The sequence below is a fragment of the Phoenix dactylifera genome, chromosome 8, assembly GCF_051530095.1.
Source record: "Phoenix dactylifera cultivar Ajwa chromosome 8, Ajwa_hap1_PhDact_Kaust_v1.1, whole genome shotgun sequence".
NCBI lineage: Eukaryota > Viridiplantae > Streptophyta > Magnoliopsida > Arecales > Arecaceae > Phoenix > Phoenix dactylifera.
Window position 1 is genome coordinate 31,280,401 of NC_143197.1, and position 17,594 is coordinate 31,297,994.

The 17,594-nt window shown below is 39.0% G+C and overlaps 2 protein-coding genes across 4 annotated transcripts; both read right to left on the minus strand.

The window, feature by feature from the left end:
- Positions 1 to 1,401: 1,401 nt before the first annotated feature.
- Positions 1,402 to 8,567, minus strand: LOC103705996 (uncharacterized). Of its 3 annotated transcripts, none has more exons than XM_039125015.3 (5): positions 8,106 to 8,567; positions 6,498 to 6,586; positions 4,208 to 6,175; positions 2,917 to 3,097; positions 1,402 to 2,828 (listed from the first exon to the last, which is right to left on the minus strand). In XM_039125015.3, the coding sequence occupies exons 1-5, from the start codon at positions 8,263 to 8,265 to the stop codon at positions 2,191 to 2,193; spliced, it is 3,036 nt and encodes a 1,011-aa protein (XP_038980943.3). In that variant the 5' UTR covers positions 8,266 to 8,567; the 3' UTR covers positions 1,402 to 2,190. The 3 variants fall into 3 exon arrangements, with proteins under 3 accessions (XP_038980943.3, XP_088559738.2, XP_088559739.2); XM_088703612.2 differs by lacking the exon at positions 8,106 to 8,567 and adding an exon at positions 7,431 to 7,681; XM_088703613.2 differs by lacking the exon at positions 8,106 to 8,567 and adding an exon at positions 6,663 to 6,724.
- Positions 8,568 to 14,334: 5,767 nt separating this feature from the next.
- Positions 14,335 to 17,425, minus strand: LOC103705923 (DHBP synthase RibB-like alpha/beta domain-containing protein). Its single transcript, XM_008789829.3, has 5 exons — positions 17,295 to 17,425; positions 16,624 to 16,836; positions 16,017 to 16,192; positions 15,638 to 15,929; positions 14,335 to 14,624 (listed from the first exon to the last, which is right to left on the minus strand). Exons 1-5 carry the CDS (start codon positions 17,363 to 17,365, stop codon positions 14,567 to 14,569), a joined length of 810 nt encoding a protein of 269 aa, XP_008788051.1. The 5' UTR covers positions 17,366 to 17,425; the 3' UTR covers positions 14,335 to 14,566.
- Positions 17,426 to 17,594: the final 169 nt, after the last annotated feature.

Sequence of the window (17,594 nt, forward strand, 5' to 3'; positions counted from 1 at the left end):
TTGATTTTTCCCACTCCTTCTCTAGAAGTATTTGAAATGAAACAAATTCCTCTTCATTTTGTTGTGCTTTGCGAATGAACTGTCTAAGTATACTTTTTTGGATCCAAACTTCTTTGTTCTTTCTAAGTTTTCTTCTTGCATAGAAGAACGCAACTCTTGCAAGAACCAGGATTTTAGTAGTAGGCTGCACCCTCTGAGTTTTGAGTAGGTGGAACCATTTTGTTTTGGTTCTTCTCCATATTCTGAAGTCCATACTTTCTTTTTTTTTTCCGAAACTCCCTTTTTTCCTTTCATAACTAACAAAATGAAATACAAAATTAAATGAGACTTGCTTCTGGTTTTCAACCCGCCAGTTTTTTCCCTCTGGTTCTGATTCCAACAAGCAAATTAACTAAATTTTAATCCCCTATCAGAATGTACATATTAGCTAAAATTATAGAACTTCCGATGAAATAAGAATACAGGTAGCCCAGGTTCGATCAGCTTAGCCCCATGCATCAACTCCAACTATGGAGGATGGCATTGCACTGACATCTTGGTAACCTGACAAGAGCAAGCTAAAACCTTCAGCTAACATAAATACTGAACTCCATTAAGCCTTCTGGTCTTGGTGAGTATCATCTCCTATATGATCCCCTTGCTTCAAGTGAAATGATCAACGGACTGCCTCTTTTAAGCTTAAAAATATAAACCGTAGTTTGGCTCAGAACCTGCCCCGATTGCCGCTCTTTGATATACGAGACTCTAAAAAGAAAATGAAAGCAATATTCACCAAATCACGGAACAAACATTCGCAATCCTGTTATTGGCAAAGTATCTTTCAGACGATTTCTTAGCAGTTGGTTTACTCCATGCTTTGCATGAATCTTTAATGAAACCAAGGAGGATTTATGGTCATCTTGCTCGCACAGAAATTCCTGTGCCCTTGCATGAAGAGAGACATGGAAATCTCATACCGCTTAAAAAAAAAAAGAAAAAGTCACAGCTAATAAGTGAATCTTCTATTCCTCCCACAGCCAGTACCTAATTTTGTAGAGTCTGGCAGTGAGATGAGTGATAGGGGAGTCCCACCTCTAGTGTGAACTTTTTGTATGAGATTTCTACATCACCTGAGTACTGTTTTCGCATGAAATATAGCAGTGACCATGACCACAAATCTTCGGAACCTCCAAGTCATATCTATGATCATATATGCAGAATAATAACAACGATCATAACTGATTGCAAGTCATATCTATGATCATATATGCAGAATAATAACAACGATCATAACGATAATAATGGTGATGATAATAATCATAATCATAACAATGATGATGATAATTATAATGATAATGATAATAGTGACGATGATAATGATCATGATGATGATGATAATCACAATCATAATAATAACGGTGATAATCTCAAACCAGGCCTAATTTCCTATAGCACAAGTGTTCTACATCCTCGTACAATAAACTCGAGCTACCCACCTATACATCACACAGGGACAAAAACAGACAAACTTGAGCAGACTTAAAATTGCCAGCCCAAAAAATTACTAAATTATACAAAACTCTTTCTTCAATCTTGCTAGTTCTCCATCCCCATCTTTTCATTTTTGGTATTTCAGTACTCCATGCATGTACTTTGTCGCAGTCAATATTTTAAGACACCATAGCCACAAACTTGGGATTCCAGGAATTCAAAGTTCATATTTGACTCGCAATGCTTACAAGTTTAGCCCAATCAAAATGAAGCACTCATTCACAATCATATCCACCTCTTGAAGCATGGAAAAGTACCACCACCCGCTGAAAACTACTCGCCGCAAATTTTGGCGTGAAGTATCTGGGCAAACCAACAATGACAGCTGGTAGCTATGAATCGCATGCTACCTGATTAGGATGGGTATGTGATGCTTCACCAGTTCATTGCTAAGGACAACAATATATATACTTTGGTAATTGTTCTGAAAGGAGAGATTAACACCTGCTAGTGCATCAGGCTCTTCAGTAACTGGAAAATGATGACACGTAACTCGTAACGATCTTCTGAACCTTGGATGACTGTAGATGATACCATTAGATTGGATTATTGCAAGAGCAGAGCCCGCTAGACATTCCCGTGTATCTGAAACTCCCAATTTCTATTGCTGAGGTCATTAGACAGTAGCACGTATTTGCCAAATATATTTTCTTCCAAAACCTACCCTAAGATGAACTCTGAAACAAGCTCTTCCAAAAGGTCCTCCTTCAACATCCTCTCAATCTCCCTTCCAATTATGTCAACATCATCTCCTAATTCAAACCACTTAAAATCCAGGACCTTCTCCTCTGGATTACCTACGTTCAGTTCTTTCCGCTGTTTAACTGACATCTGCCATGCCTTCTCAACTAGCCCTTCACAGCCCCACATGGGCCCAATCTTACTGTTGGACTGCACCCATGGATGCAGGTCCATGCATGGGGTGAGGATCTCTGCAAGAACAGAGTTTATAAGATCAAAAAACAGCTTTCTCTCTGATCTTGACCATGTCGCCAATTTGTTGTACTTCTGTTCAAGCTTTTCAAACATGCCTGGGCCCACTGGATGTTCTGGAGAGTAGCATGAATTGAAAAGCCTGTCCTGCTTGGCAGCATGAACACCGGAATCGATGAGAATGTCAAGTAGGTATGAGAAGTCTCTTTCCTCTTCATCCATGAATTCTTGCAGGATGTCTCCTGTCTGATGAAGGGAGTGACAATCTCTACTCGCATCCACATCACCTGATACAAACAGTCCTGATCCATCTGCATATGCATCAACTGACTCCGGCTGCAGAAATTGAAGCTGCATTTGGAGCTCTGGAACAGGAATTGTAAAGGGTAGAACAGGTGAACAAAAGTAAGATTGTTATGAAATGAATAAAATATAATATTTTTTCCCACTTACCCTTAAGGTCTGCACTAACCCTCTTGAAACATCCCAAACTGGACTTCTCTTCTGATGATGGCTCAAGAACAGAGACCGGACTTGGTTGCACAACCTCTTTGGAGCTTACAGAAGACCTTGATTCTGTATCATCAGAGTGCATAGGATGAAAATCAACTTGAGGACGGTCTGATGATGTCTCCTGGAAGGATACAACTCAACATTTAGTATAGAAATATTGCTTAGTTGTACTTTTTGCATATGAACTTAATTCTTACCCGTACTTCTTGAAAAGAAAGGTTCACTTATTTTATGAAAAGTGAAAGAGATGAAGACATAGATGATATATTTAGAATTTAATTTCATCATAAAAGACAAAATTTTGGTGAACAATGTTAATTGTCTAGACCACCAATTATATAGAGGCACAAAAACAGAAAATGGAAGAAAAATGGAAGATAAAGGGCAGAGAAATTTGCCAAAATACTAGTTACGAAACAGGTGAAGAAGTCCCATAATGCAAGGTGAATAAAGTTGGCGTGCTAATGATTCATGTATGATTTGGAAATGAGTATGATTGATGGAGTCAAATACCAATCTTAACGTTTGGTAGATGGTCCCCCAGAGAAGGTTGTCCGGAGTAGATTTGGCAAGTATAGTCATTATTTGTAGTCTGAGCCAACACAACAGAGAGAATTTGGTATTGCACAATAATACGTACAAAAAGGATATTAAGCAGATAACACATGATAGGAAATCATATAACTAAAATCACCAACTACGAACACAGGAATCATTTGTTTATGTTCAGATTACAGCTGGATCTAAGTATATTCAGATTTTACATGTGGATCATGTGTAGTTCTAAATGAGAAAAAGAAGTGACTAATCGTCTTTTCAACTCTAACTCTCCCACTCCAGTCATTGCTTCAGAAGTAGCTGCTTTAGCTTCAGCCACGCGAATTTTCGATTTCTTTTTTATTTCTCATCAAACAAATAGCATCTTCTTTTAGAAATCCTAGCTATTCTTAGCATGATATTGGAGAATCTCATTGCTATTATTCAAACAAGTATGAAACATATGCTTGCATATTCATCTATCAGTCTAAATCGGATATGTAATTATTGGGGGGGTGGGGGGGGGGAGGCAAAATGCATGTGCAAACACGAGAAAGAGAAATTGAAAGCAAAATATAATTTGATTCAAGCAATTATTTTCCTCCTTCATTTGACATACTATGAAACATAAATATGCCATCTAAAATCAAGGAAATCCCCATTGAAGATCATTCTGATCATTATAAATATTTACCTCCATAGCTAGACCATTCTGATCATTGCCAGAAGAGTCTCCATCCTCTCTTAGAAGTATATCTCTTGTTCGCTGTTGGACAGATGCTAATGGAATTTTGGATTCCATATTCTGGGGAACTGAGAAATTATCAACCAGGATCCCTGCATCGGCCCTGGTGTCATAAGAGAAGTCAGGAACCTTAGGCCTCACTTCAGCAGGAACTTTTATATGAGCCTTTTTCCTCGTATCTTCTGGCTTCACATGAATCTCCCATACAGGTAGCTTTTCCTCACTACCAGAATTAAGATACTGAGACTTAGTGTCACATTTAGCATGTCTGAACAAAGGACTTCCATTAAGGTTGGATTTTCTATTTAAAGTAACATTTGGGCCCAAACCTAGCACATCATTAAGAATATAAGAACCACCACCACTACTTCGATCCCTTTTGCTGCATGGATTTAGAGGTCCATGAACTTTTGATGAACCTGAAAAAGATGAGGACCTTGGTAAATTTATAAAATATCCATCATTCCAACTGTCCATACTACTAATACCTGAAGGGAAACCCCATGTCTTGGGCACCTCAGCTCGAGCCAGTTTCTCATCCGAAACTTTATGGATACTCTGCGAGTCCAAAATTGTCATCAGTCTTTCCTCATCAGACAGAGCAAGCATTTCCCCTAAAGTACTCATACCTCTACCGACATGTTCCCCCTCCTTAAACCGGTTGCTCAACTTGCATTGCTCAGAAAGGTGTCTTCTAGCTTCCCTGCTCACAGAATATTCAGCAGAATAAGTTGATGAGGTGTTATAGCTGCTATTCCACTCATTCAAGTGATCAAAAGAACTTTGACATGCCACAGCATTGTGCAGATTAGACATTCCTGGCATAATACACGAGCTTTCATCCCCGATGTGCCCATTAAGTCTCAAAGTAGATGCCTTCTTAGTATCACTACTTCCAGACTGTCTCATTTCTTTTGTAATATCTCTAGCAATTTCCCTTGAACTCTTCTTTTTGGATCCCAAAGCATCCACATTATCAAAGAAATTATGCCAAACTCTTCCTTCCCTGTATGACTCCCGAAATCCAGGTCGTCCAAATTCTCTGTGACTTCGGAAATCCAACTGAAAATTCTCGGAAGCTCTTGGTAATGAAACAGTTTTACCCGTGTTCCAGGCCTTCTCAAGACTTGGCTTCAAAACAACAATCTGACTAGGATGAGGACAAATATAATTTTTGCCCACATATTGTAATCTTGGCAACTTATATGAATGAGAACCACTGTATTCTTTAAGAGAGTGACTCAGAAGGCTAGCAGTGGGTTTCCTAGAAGAGCATACTTCATGCATCTCAGACTTTGTATTGTTTGATGATTTTAAAATTGTAATACGTTTTGCATGAGACGAGGTAGGAAGACACTTCCGATCATGGAGAGGTTTTGTGAATAGGGAATTGGATTCTTGGTGATATTTCAGGAAAAGATCCCCACTGATATCAAAATTTTCTGATGCATCATTAAATTCCTTTGAGCTTCTAGGTGTTTCACCAGTTGAAAGAAATGCTGCATCCATGAACTTCTGCTTGTTAAAGGTTACATCAGTCTCATGTTTCATTCTTGGCACTGCCTTATGAAATAGCTCATCCTTGTCCTTCTCAACCTTGGATGTTTCCATGACTTCAAAAACATCTTTAACTCCTTGGAGCTCAGGAGTGTTTGTCTGACGTGAATGATCCACATAAGGCGCATACTTATCTTGAGAACCAGCATGTGATGTTTTCAAGAAGCGGCTCTCTATTTCCTTCTGATGTTTATCAACTACTTTGGGAGGAGGCAGCTCATCAAGACCCATCAATCTAGCAATTACACTAGGTGAGGTTCTCCTTGTATCTGTTTCTTTAAACGTCTCTTCGTTCATTATTGCTTTCATTGGTCTTCCACTGACTTTCCTGTATGAGTTTTGCCTCAACTCAAGGGTGAACTACAAATATGAAAAGTATAAGCATGTGAAGATATGTATTATGAGTGAATAGTAAGTTATCCAAATGCATGCATTAAAAAGTAAAGAAAGAACACCGAGAAAAATTCTATATATTTAATATCATGAATATGTTGCAGAAGATGGAGTACATCTCAGTGAGATGAATCAGGGTGATGATTTAAAGACCCATGTAAACAAACGGAGAGTCTACATGCCAATAAAAAAGGCATAATGAACAATCTTCAGTGTAACTCGCTGATAACTTAAGCACAAGCAGCTTATATGATGCATATTAGCTAGAAAACAAAAATCAAGCACTTACAGAATTTTCTTCTCTTCGAGAGGCACTGCCACAAGTAGAATCCACAGCCATAGTCACAGCATTTCTTTGTCCCATTAACTGATCATGTCCTGAAAAAAAAACATATCCATGATAATGATTCCTCAAAGCTATCATAATAGGGTTTTAATCTCGATGACAGACTACCTTAAAATATATTAAGCATACTTGTAGGGTAAAAAGTCTGGCGCAAGATATCATCCAACACACTGCATTTATATGCAAAAGATGAATATATGTTTAAAATATCTAAACATCCATTTTTTAAAACACTAATTTTAATTAGGTAAAAAAATATTAAAAGAAGGTAAGAAAAATTACTTTCTATAAAATATATTAACCGGCTACCGTTGGTCCATTTAAGGCAGCTAGATTATATCATCAATCTCTCGGAAATTTGACAAAATTGTTTATTTTAATAAAAATGGAAAATAAGGAACTTTGAATGCAAATCCTTCACAACCCTAGTTGTAAGAAATTCCGAGAATTAGGGTATGTGGTAGATTTCTATCCACTGTACAACTCGGAATTGTGCTGAACACGTCAAGGTGATTTGGTTTTAAATGGAAAGGAAATCTTAGCTAGATTTTCTTGGGGCCTGTCAGATCTGCCACATATTGATGCTGTAGGAAATCATTCAACTTGAGCTGTAGAGGATCAGTTGGAGCAATTAAGTCAGCTATCTCTTAACCTTAGAAGTTGGGTAAAGCAATCATGTGATATTTAGCTACATGGTTATAGCGACCAAAAACTATATTTAGAAACTGGAATCCAAAGTGCAAAAGCGAAGATTAAAAAAAAAATTTCCAGAACTGCTAGTCTGCGACATATCAAATTGGCTAAAAAAAAAAAAAAACTGCTGTCGATGACTTAACTGCCTAGGAGGAAAATTTGTCTGTGAAAGAGGGTACAAACCGATGGAAAGGAACGACCGTTGGTGGAAAAGTGTGAGGAAAGCCAGCATCATTAAGCTGGAGTAACGCTGGTCAATTAGGTGATGGAAATAAGGTGGCTTTGCTAAGATAAAAACATAGAGGGCAAGCGCGGAAGACATCAACCAACGCGCAGAAAGGTCGGATTTTTTTTTTTTTTGTGTGTGTCATTGTCTAGATGAAGCACTAAATACCAACATAAAAAATAAATAAAATAGAAAATCCTAACGCCAAAAATGTGATAGATTCGTAAGAATAACATATGAGCTCGCATTATAAGCTCAGAAGATTAATAATATTAAATTAAATATAATGTTTCTAGATATCGAGCCCTCTTTTTGTTCCAGAAATGCAATAAACACAATGTCAATTCGGTGATATCCATAATTTTTTTAAAAAAAATCTTTAGGATTTCATTTCTATTAAAGCAACCAGTGGCAAAAGCACTAAAAAAGAAGGGATTTTTCTTTAAAATTGCAGAGGGAAAAGAAATGGAGCGATTTTTTTGGCTCAAAAGAGAAAAGGATTTGGTCTTTATAAGAGTGGAAGTCTCTCTGCGACATTCGGAGCATAACCTGGGGAAAATACATGCAAAGAAGACGGCAAACTAAAGCCCTAACAGTTGTGGAAGCAAGTAGAGGATGCGGAAGAGGAGCACCTTCGCCGTGACCACGACCCACCGAACCGAGATCACAGCCATTAGGCTTGGAATCTAAGCCCACCATCATCCTCCTAGCCGCCCCGCCGCCCGCGAAGAAGGCCTTCTCCCTTCCTCGCGACCTACCGCTCTGCGGAAGCCGATGGTCCATCTCCCTCATCCCCCGATCCCCACCAGAATCCCAGCACCCAGCAAAAATCTTGCAGAAACCTCCTCAGGAGAGAAGGAGAGTGGGACAGAGACCAAAGAGAGAAGGAGCGAGGGATTGGAGGAAGGAAAGAAAGAGGAAAGGGGAAACGGAGGTGGTGGTTTTGGGGATGCGGGGACGGCGAGGGAGCAACGGTACGGAGGAGCATTAAATGGCGGCGTTGTAATTAAAAATAAATAACGACGAGAGGGGGCAGGGAGGCTGAAACCTGGTCGGTTTGTTTATTGAATCATTTAAGACAAACCGGATGCGGTTCATGTAGAAGGATAGTTTCCTTACATATAACAAATTATAAACCACGTAGTGCCGGTCCTACATACATTATTGTCCCACTTGTCTGCCAAAAATGGAAATCCTGTCTTTCTCCATTGTTGCTTGGATACATGTTTACAATTTGGACACCGGCGCATAAGTTCATGCATGCATGGATCAAATTGTAAATTTTATTTGTCTAGTAAAAACAACACACACCGGATAGCCGTTGTCGTGATTGATTGATCAAAGTGATCAAAGCGATGGCAAATAGAGCCCAACATTATAGAGAATTGTATGATTTCAACAAATACATTTAAATCATTTCAATATATGTTCTATGTATGAGTAATACTAGGTTGTGCCTCTTTGTTGCTTGTTGCTATTTGAGTCATGCAGGTGCAATGTACAGATCTAACTAATCTCTAACAAGTGCTATGCATGTTGGAGAATGGTCTAGAGAGAGAGAGAGAGAGAAGCAAACTATATATATATCATAGAAAAGCAAGCTATATATATCCCAATGAATTATAGAAATATTTTATGTTGATGTATTGAATGTTGTTTTTCCTGGGCGGGATCTTCCGCCATGATCAAACACGAGGGGAACGAGGATAGGTAGAGTGGGGGTCCAGTGTGTCTATTTTGCCGATCATACTTGGCTGGATAGAAACATTCGGATCTTCGAGGACAGATGGTCCCAGTCGAGGGCGGTGGTGGCTGAAGCTCTGCTTCATGCGTCGAAGTTCATCAATAGTACACTATCCTATTCCCCTAAAACTAGAGATATCTGGGTCTCCCGTTCAGCTATGTCAGTGACCAGGTTTGCATTTGTTTTCTGGGAACCCTCACCCCATGGTTTTCTCAAGGTAAATTTTGATATAGTGTTGCTGAGCAAGGCAAGAGAGGGGAGTGAGCTTTATCATCAGAGACCACCACTTTAGGTTTGTGACGATTGGTGGTCGACAGATCTACGACACCCCTATCATTGGTGCGGAGCTGCAAGCGGCATGGGAGGGTCTCTCCTACCTCAAGGCATGCTCTGGGTGCAGTATATATCCACCTAGAGGGCGACTTGGCTTCGGTGATTGAGAGGATCTGTGGGCGACTGCCGAGTCGAATGGGCAGTCCTTGTCCTTAATATATGACATATGCCAGGAGATTGCGGCTTGTTCAGGGCCACGCATGTGTACCGAAAGGCCAACACAACTGTTGATTGGGTCGCCTCCTATGCGGTGCATCACTCGGAGGACCTTCTTTAGGTAAATCTGGCGGATACAAGCTGGGCTAGCTACTTCTTTGTGATTTTCTTGTTTATACTAAAGTGCGAGGAGCCGGTATACTTGGGGAACAAAAAAAAAAAAAAAAAAAAGCAAACAAACAAACCAAACACGAGTTTTTGTATCTCCATCATGTTGGACCAAGTCGCTGGCGGAAGAGCGACATTATCGACCCAACGCCAAGCCCATAAACAGCAAATGCAGCGAACATGTCGAAGAACGCTAATCTTTAGTTGCGCTGTCCTCATCACTAATTCAGACCCTCATTTGGCCAGCACGCGAAGTTCTCACGCGTGACTCAACTGACTCCTGTTGCTTCACAGATTTTTGTCCCTTCTCATCCCCGGTGGACCAAAAAGGTTACCACGGCCACATTTCGGACGTCAGAATTGCGAGGTTCAGGAGAGGACCACGTCGGACGGTGAAGGCGGGAGTCTCGAGTTTGGGTCCCAGTATCCCTACGAAAGCGTGTCGGCGATGGATTAGCTCTAGCACGCCAGCGTGTCGTGATGCGCCTGCGATTCAGCAGGCGTAATGCCGAGAGAATATTTTTTTCTCGTTTTTTTTTTTCTTCCGTTGGACTCGTTTGTCGTTTGAAATTTTACCCTACCCTCTCATTTCCTTTTATCTCGATGCACTCCGTAAAAAAAAAGAGCATAATTACATGATGAACACAGTGTAAAATATAATTTCTTTATATAAACTAATAATTTGAGAAGAAATTACAACCTCCATGTGCACCAATATAACCATGCATGATGCCAATCGGCCTATCTCATTCCTGCATATAATTTCTCTAGCTCAAGGCCCAAGACTCCCCAATTAGTAGGGTCAGACATAGTTTAATTGAGTCCGATCAGAAAGAAACACGTCAATTAGACAATAATTTAGGAAGCACATGGAAGCATCTACAAAATCACTGTAGAATGACGTCCTGAGAGCGATTAGCAGCATATGGGGAATATAATTATGCCAGAATTTTGACTAAGCAATCAAGTTATAGCTTTGCTGGCTCATCAGTCAGTCATCGCTGTCTCATTCACCATTGCATTTCCACCAAACTTATTCTTGATGCCTCCTTAACTATTTCCACTTCATTTTTGGAAAATGTCTCGTCTCAATGAACTCTTAAGTAATAAATGGACCTTTGCGTAGATATTTGGAAGATAATTTAAAACTTTGAAAGATTTATCTACATCTTATAAGATTTATCTTAATCTTAGAAGCTCATCTCTCACTCACAAATGCCTATTTTGTTTTCCTGAAACTCTAGGATTGATTTTTTTCTTCCCATCATACAAAAGCAGAGTTGGGGGAAAAGTTGCAAGGGCATTCTTTCACCTAAACATAAGTAAAGCACCTTACTATGGGCATATAATCACAATTGCTGAAAAGCTTACAAATCAAAATGGCCCACGATGTGGCCGTCCTTTTTTCTCCCCCAATATTGCACTGTCTTTTAATCACTGCCTTTAGTGCAGGCAATAATGACTCTTAAGGCAGACTCACAATTGTTCCATTGCTTGCATTGCAAGTGTTGTGTTAGATTTGTTGTCTTTCTTGAACAGCTCACATTCATGATCAAGCATGTATTCTCCAGCATAAAATTTAAGTGTAGTTTGCTTATTTTTGAAAGAGAGATTGATTGCTTGAATGATTACTTTTATTTGTCCACACTACTAAATAGAGAGACTGATCAAATGTAGGAACTTCCCATTGGTGAGCTTATGAACAAATCCTCCATCCATCTTCTTTTGTGGTTTCACATCCACTACACTTCAAGGCTGGGTTTAGTTCTTTCTTTTTTTTTAAAAACAAAAAAGTGGAATAGGTAAAACAAAAAAAAAAGGAATAGGAATAGTTGTTCCTTCTCTTGGCTATCTGAAACTTTTCCTTGCATGGGATAAATTCTAGGTCCACACATACCATCCAAGAGAGAAGAAGGGATAGTGGAGAGCTCGGATCCATTAATAAATTATTTCAATCCCTTCTAAAATATCATTCTAAAGATAAGCATGTCTAATTGGAATTACTATTATCCACTGCCTCTTAAAACTTATAGCATGAACGCTGTCTATTCTAGACCTTAATTCCTACTTTATTAAGCACCACCTTAGCTTCCCTCGCATGGCTCTTTTCCCAAGTTGCACCTTCCCCCCTTGCATAGAATGTCTCAGGATGTATCTTGATATTTTGACCATGTGTTGCCATGCATATGATGAATTTGAAGAAGTTTAGATACTACCAAGTAGGTAGGATGATCATAATGCTACCGCTTGTGTATCACCCTCATTTTGAACTAAGATGGCTTAAATAAACCGACTAAGATCCTCTACAATGCGGTCTGCGCACTGCAGAATACTGTCAATCTTTACATGGCCGCTATCAAAAAATGGACGGACATCAAACAACGAGCGCCGTGTATAATACGACACGTGCTCATAGACTTTCTTGTTGATAGTTATCCATCTTGTGATGGCGGCCATCCTCAGCTTACAATCTCTTAAAACATAGACCGATGGTTGTTCACTAAATTTCCAATTCACTGATGGAACCAATGCATGTCTAGCTGGGTTACCCTTGTCCAACAAGATATTTTTCTTAGAAATTTATTCTCAAGCTTATGAATCACTGTAGAAAATTCTCTCTTTGAGCTGCTTCCAATCAAATGCAGCAGCACCTTTCTATAATCTTTCTCTTATAATTTCACATCTATTGCACTTCAAGCTCCTATTGGAAGTCTACTGTTTTCCTGGAATGCATCCTTTCCTTTTAGCAGCAAATATGAGGATGCACTGTAACATTCTGATCCTGTCACAATGTGCCTCTCATGCCTATAAATTTCTCTACGGCTATGCTCGCTTTGTGTTCGGGTACAGCTGGTTCAGTTGACCAAAGATATGAGGTCCATCTAACGCGTGAGGGCTTCATAAAGCTGCGTACCTATGCCATCCTGGGTGGGGTCCGCGTCCTCCATTCTTTGCCTAGGTCAGGCCTTACGTGTTCCCGTGGTCTTACAGGGTGGACCGAGAGGGTAGGTACGAAATTGGCCTGGGCATAAGAAATTGTTACGTGGAGTCATTTAACATGGGCCTGGTCAGAAATACTTGCTAGTTTAAAAGCTCTAATTAAGATGTTTTGGCCTTTCATAAAATCTTCTCCTTTTTTTTAATACAATTCGGTTCTTCTACTGGTTTTCATTGATCGAAACATGGCCAATGTTGGCAAATGTTGTAGAATGTCAAAAATGCTATTATCTTACTAGTAAATGAGACTCGCCACTTATTTTACTCCTTTTTTTTTTCTAGCTCAATGCATGGCTGCTAGGAGACTAATGATGGAGGGATAGGAGTTAAGGGATTACCTAAGTTTGAGAATTGGGAGCAAAAATATTTAAAAAATATGGAATAAGTACTATTAAGAGAACGAGTGTTGAATATTTCATCCTCATCCACCATCACTGCTACATACATATAATTATTGTGATGGCCATTATCATAAGCCAATATCCCAAGGAAGAAGGAAACTTTTGAAAAGCCCAGCATGGCTAGTTTCACTTAACGGTCTTCTTCGCTCACATCTCAATTCACCCGTGTAGACGTTGCTCCACACCGGATCACCTTATTTTCTAGATTCATGAGAGTTGCAAGAACAAGAACTTGGCCTAAGCTTACGTCATTTCCATGGCCAGATCCAAAATTAGTTTATTAAGAAGGACAAAACCATCTTCAAGAAGCACACACAGGAATTTACATTCAGCCAACCAATCCATGTGCATATCAGTAACAATAATAATGATTAATTTATTATCTATACTTTAACCTGTCTTGTGAAGACATAATATTCATATTCTCTTATATGCTAATATATGGCTTTGTGGAATTTATATTATGCAAGCAATAGCAATAAATAACCCTAATCACGTTTCAAATAAAAATGTTTGGGGGACCCTTTTTATACACAAATTTCTCTGGATCCATCAAACTTGGTGAGCAACCAAGCATTTAACCATCACCTAGTATATCAGACCAACTAAACCTCTTGCAAATGTGGGGTCCAAAGAACTTTCCTCATACGCATGTCAGGAGCTATATAGCATTGCACATTTTTAAAACAAGAAGGGAGTCCTCTTGCATATGGCTACCATTGCTGAGACGAGTTTTCTGATCCGAGATCACAGAAGCTACATAGCATTATTTATATTCTTAAAACAAGAAGGTAATTCATGTTGAGGATCGCATACGAGGTTTAGTTCCAAATGAAATAATTTGTGGGAGTGCGAAGGGGTGAGGATTGAAGGATTGATAAACCTAATGCTCAAGCTTTTGGATCGAATTGGGTTTCGACTTGTATATCGAGTCCTGACAACACTGACAGCACTAATCTTGACCAGAGCAGCCATGAGGCAAAAATATCCCGCTTCAGTAACAAAGATGAACAGACAAGAATCCACAAATGCTACTCAAGGAGGCAAGGATCAAACTCAAAATTCATTGAATGGATGCTTATGCTATCGTATAATCGTATTCAAGCATTCAGAGAATCCTTATTTGTTTTCTGTCAGACAAAATTGCTAGTTCTGCTGACCCAACCCATATCCAAATTGACTCCTTTATATAAGACAACATTGCATTGCAATCTATTTGACAGGAAACAAATAAAAGTGAACTTCCTGAACTATGTCTGTTATCAAGGAGCTGATCAATCCTTCCCATCCTTCCTCAAGCAGCTTCTTGAAAAAAGAATTTCTCGAGGACCGCTTTTGTTTCTTCTTCTGCGCTGCAATTTGAACACAAATCTGTTAATGCCTTGTTACGTGCATGCACATGCACGTATATGTCTATGAATACTAGCAGTATATGTTAAGAACGAAAAAGAACATTAATCAAGATAATTGGGTAGAAAAATATAGAAATTAATATTTACCTAATTCAAATGCATATAGCACATTTATAATGCATTAATAAACAATTGAAAGATCGACAAAATTTTGTTAACCTCCCACATGCTTGCTTAGCCACTTGATCAGCTAATTTTTAGCCATCAAATTCCAAAAGCTTTCAGAAAGAATAAAATGTGTCACAAAACAACTATGACTGAATGTTGTGTTACTAGAAACCATCAGGATCCTAGGTGCACAATTTGTAGACTGGGGAGCCAAAGGCTGTAAGAGTAAATTAAACTTGGGAACTTAGCTCAATTTGCTGCATTAATTTGCAATTCAGGTAATTCAACTCAGTCAATTGGAAAGATAATTATAAAAATCTTAGAGAAGTGATGAAGAAAGATTTAAACTTATACTAATGGGAACAGATAGTGAAGAACAATTTATAAAGCAAATTATGAGAGAGGAGAAAAAGCAGCACCAGAATAAGGTGCATACAGGTCCTTTAAGAATAGCATAATAATAATAATAATTTTCTGAAATTTTACTTGGATGAGACAAATAATGGATAGAATCTGCAATTTAACTAGGATGAGATATAGAACTATAGAAATCAGTATAACACTGCTACAAAACATTATTTTGTCTCGTTCAATATCTAGTTTTGAAAATTTATGTCAATATATAATATTAAAACCCTCTCCTTGAGGATAATTCAGTTGTAACTGCTGTAGGTAAAACTACTGCAATGTGCATGCTAATAGACAAAATTATGATAACAAGAAGCCTGGCCTAGCTTTAAAACTTATATGAGTAGCAACAATTAATGCAAACAGAGATTCCAGCTCCCAAACACACTATTAACAACTGATGCTAAGCATCATTATCAGCACATTTAGAGAATTACCTTCCAGGCCTCAGAATTTTGTATATTCCTGGCTTGATAAGATCCACTACTGTTGAACCAGCACGCCCAGAAGGAAGCACACCACCATCATAAACATATGCACAGTGCTGCCAAAGGTCCTCAAAATCTTTGGTGCTCACACTACTAGGCTGGCCACTAAGATTGGCACTTGTAAGTGCCAGTGCACTTTTAGAACCACGTGCAATAGCTCGAATAAAGTCACAGTCTGGTACACGAACTCCAATGCTATCTAAACCTGGGTTCAGGGACTTCTCCAGCATGCTAGACTCACCTGAAACATATAACTTTTGCTCAGTCACTGTAGTATGTGAGCCATATACCTTGTTAAATACTTAGCTCTATTTTGAGTTGGTCATACCTCGCCTTAGAACAACAGTGACTGGTCCAGGAAGCAGACTATCAAGCAACCCTTGTGGTAAGTGATCCACAATGGCAAACCTCGATATATCTGATACATCAGCAACACAAATTGCCAGAGGACTCGTCTGTTTACGTCCTTTAATCTCATAGATTCTATTAACTGCTTGCGCAGAGCTGCCATAATGCACTTTCAAAAACCAAAGCATTGTAAGGTTATACCTTAGATGGCTGATTTCTTACAGTATATAGAAGCACCAGGCAGAACAATGAGGTGATACCACTTAAAAGTTAACATTAACAAAACAAACATCTAGAAGCCTATAATATAGAAGGAAGAGTGACATTGAACAGAAGACAAAAACCCAATTCAAGGTAAAGTTTCCTTTATTTGCTGATTTGCAACATGGAAAAAAGATAATTTGGCATGGATTTTGATTTCAACCAGAAATAGATAAGTATCAGTCTAAAAATCATCTACACCTGCAAGCAGCATTAAGATGCAACTGAACTGAAACCTCTTAAGAGAGTTATCAACGCCAAGCAAAAAAAAAAAGAGTAAGAAAATTGAAGCAACAGCAGTTGGAAGAAAACCTCAAATCACTTACCATGCATCACAAGCAAATCCATAAATGGTGTCTGTTGGCACTGCAATAACTTGTCCAGCCGTGATCGCATGGATTGCCTCTTTGACATGATCACCTGTTGCTGGGAGGATAACTCCTGCTTTGGCCTGGAAACCCATGTCTAGTCTCTTCCTGAGAGCCCCCACGAACTTCCTCTTCTGATAAAGAGAAGAAAAGCTCTCAACCTGAGGATACCTGAAAAACCAGAAAGCATGAATTCAAATATCAAAGAAAGAACAAATAACAAGTCCAATAAAATCGTTAATAAACAAGACAGAAATGTTAAAAATCGCAGCTTTTTAAGCGATGGAAATAAAATCTCTTTTCACTTTCTTATTCTAACTCATGACTCTTAATCTTCTTGTATACACGGGAGAAAGTCACTTGGACATAATATCGAACAATATGTCTGCGGTATTCCGTCACAATAATATACTCAAATCAATTTGAGGTCAGGTGTAAAAGGTATGGCAAAAAAACGTAGAATAAAGAGAGACTAGACCTCGGCTGGGCATAGGAGGCCCAATTGCCAACATGAAGTCCAATCGTTGGAATAAAGAATGCAGGATATAACAAACCAATATGAGCATAACAAGCACGAAGAATAGAGTCCATAAACGCCTTAGAAGAAAGGAGAAACAAGACAGAGGTACCTCAGAGAAAGGCGTTTGAACGAGTATGAACAAAGAAGCAATCTTTCTATGGCCTTCGCAGAAGAAATCATCAGCGCTCGAGCTCTCGGCCGCCCAACTGCTCTCGCTCTCCCCACCAATGGTTTTGGAGGGCTTGAAGATTCTTTTATACTTGGAATCAGCTGTTTACTCAAAATCAGCAATCTAGGCTATATGTCTTTGGCCATTGGAAAGTCGCCACGTGTTCAGAGAGCTTCTAAAAGCAAGCGAAGGGGCGCCGCTCGAAAAATAAGTAGGGCCGTGGAGAAGAAACTTCCGGGC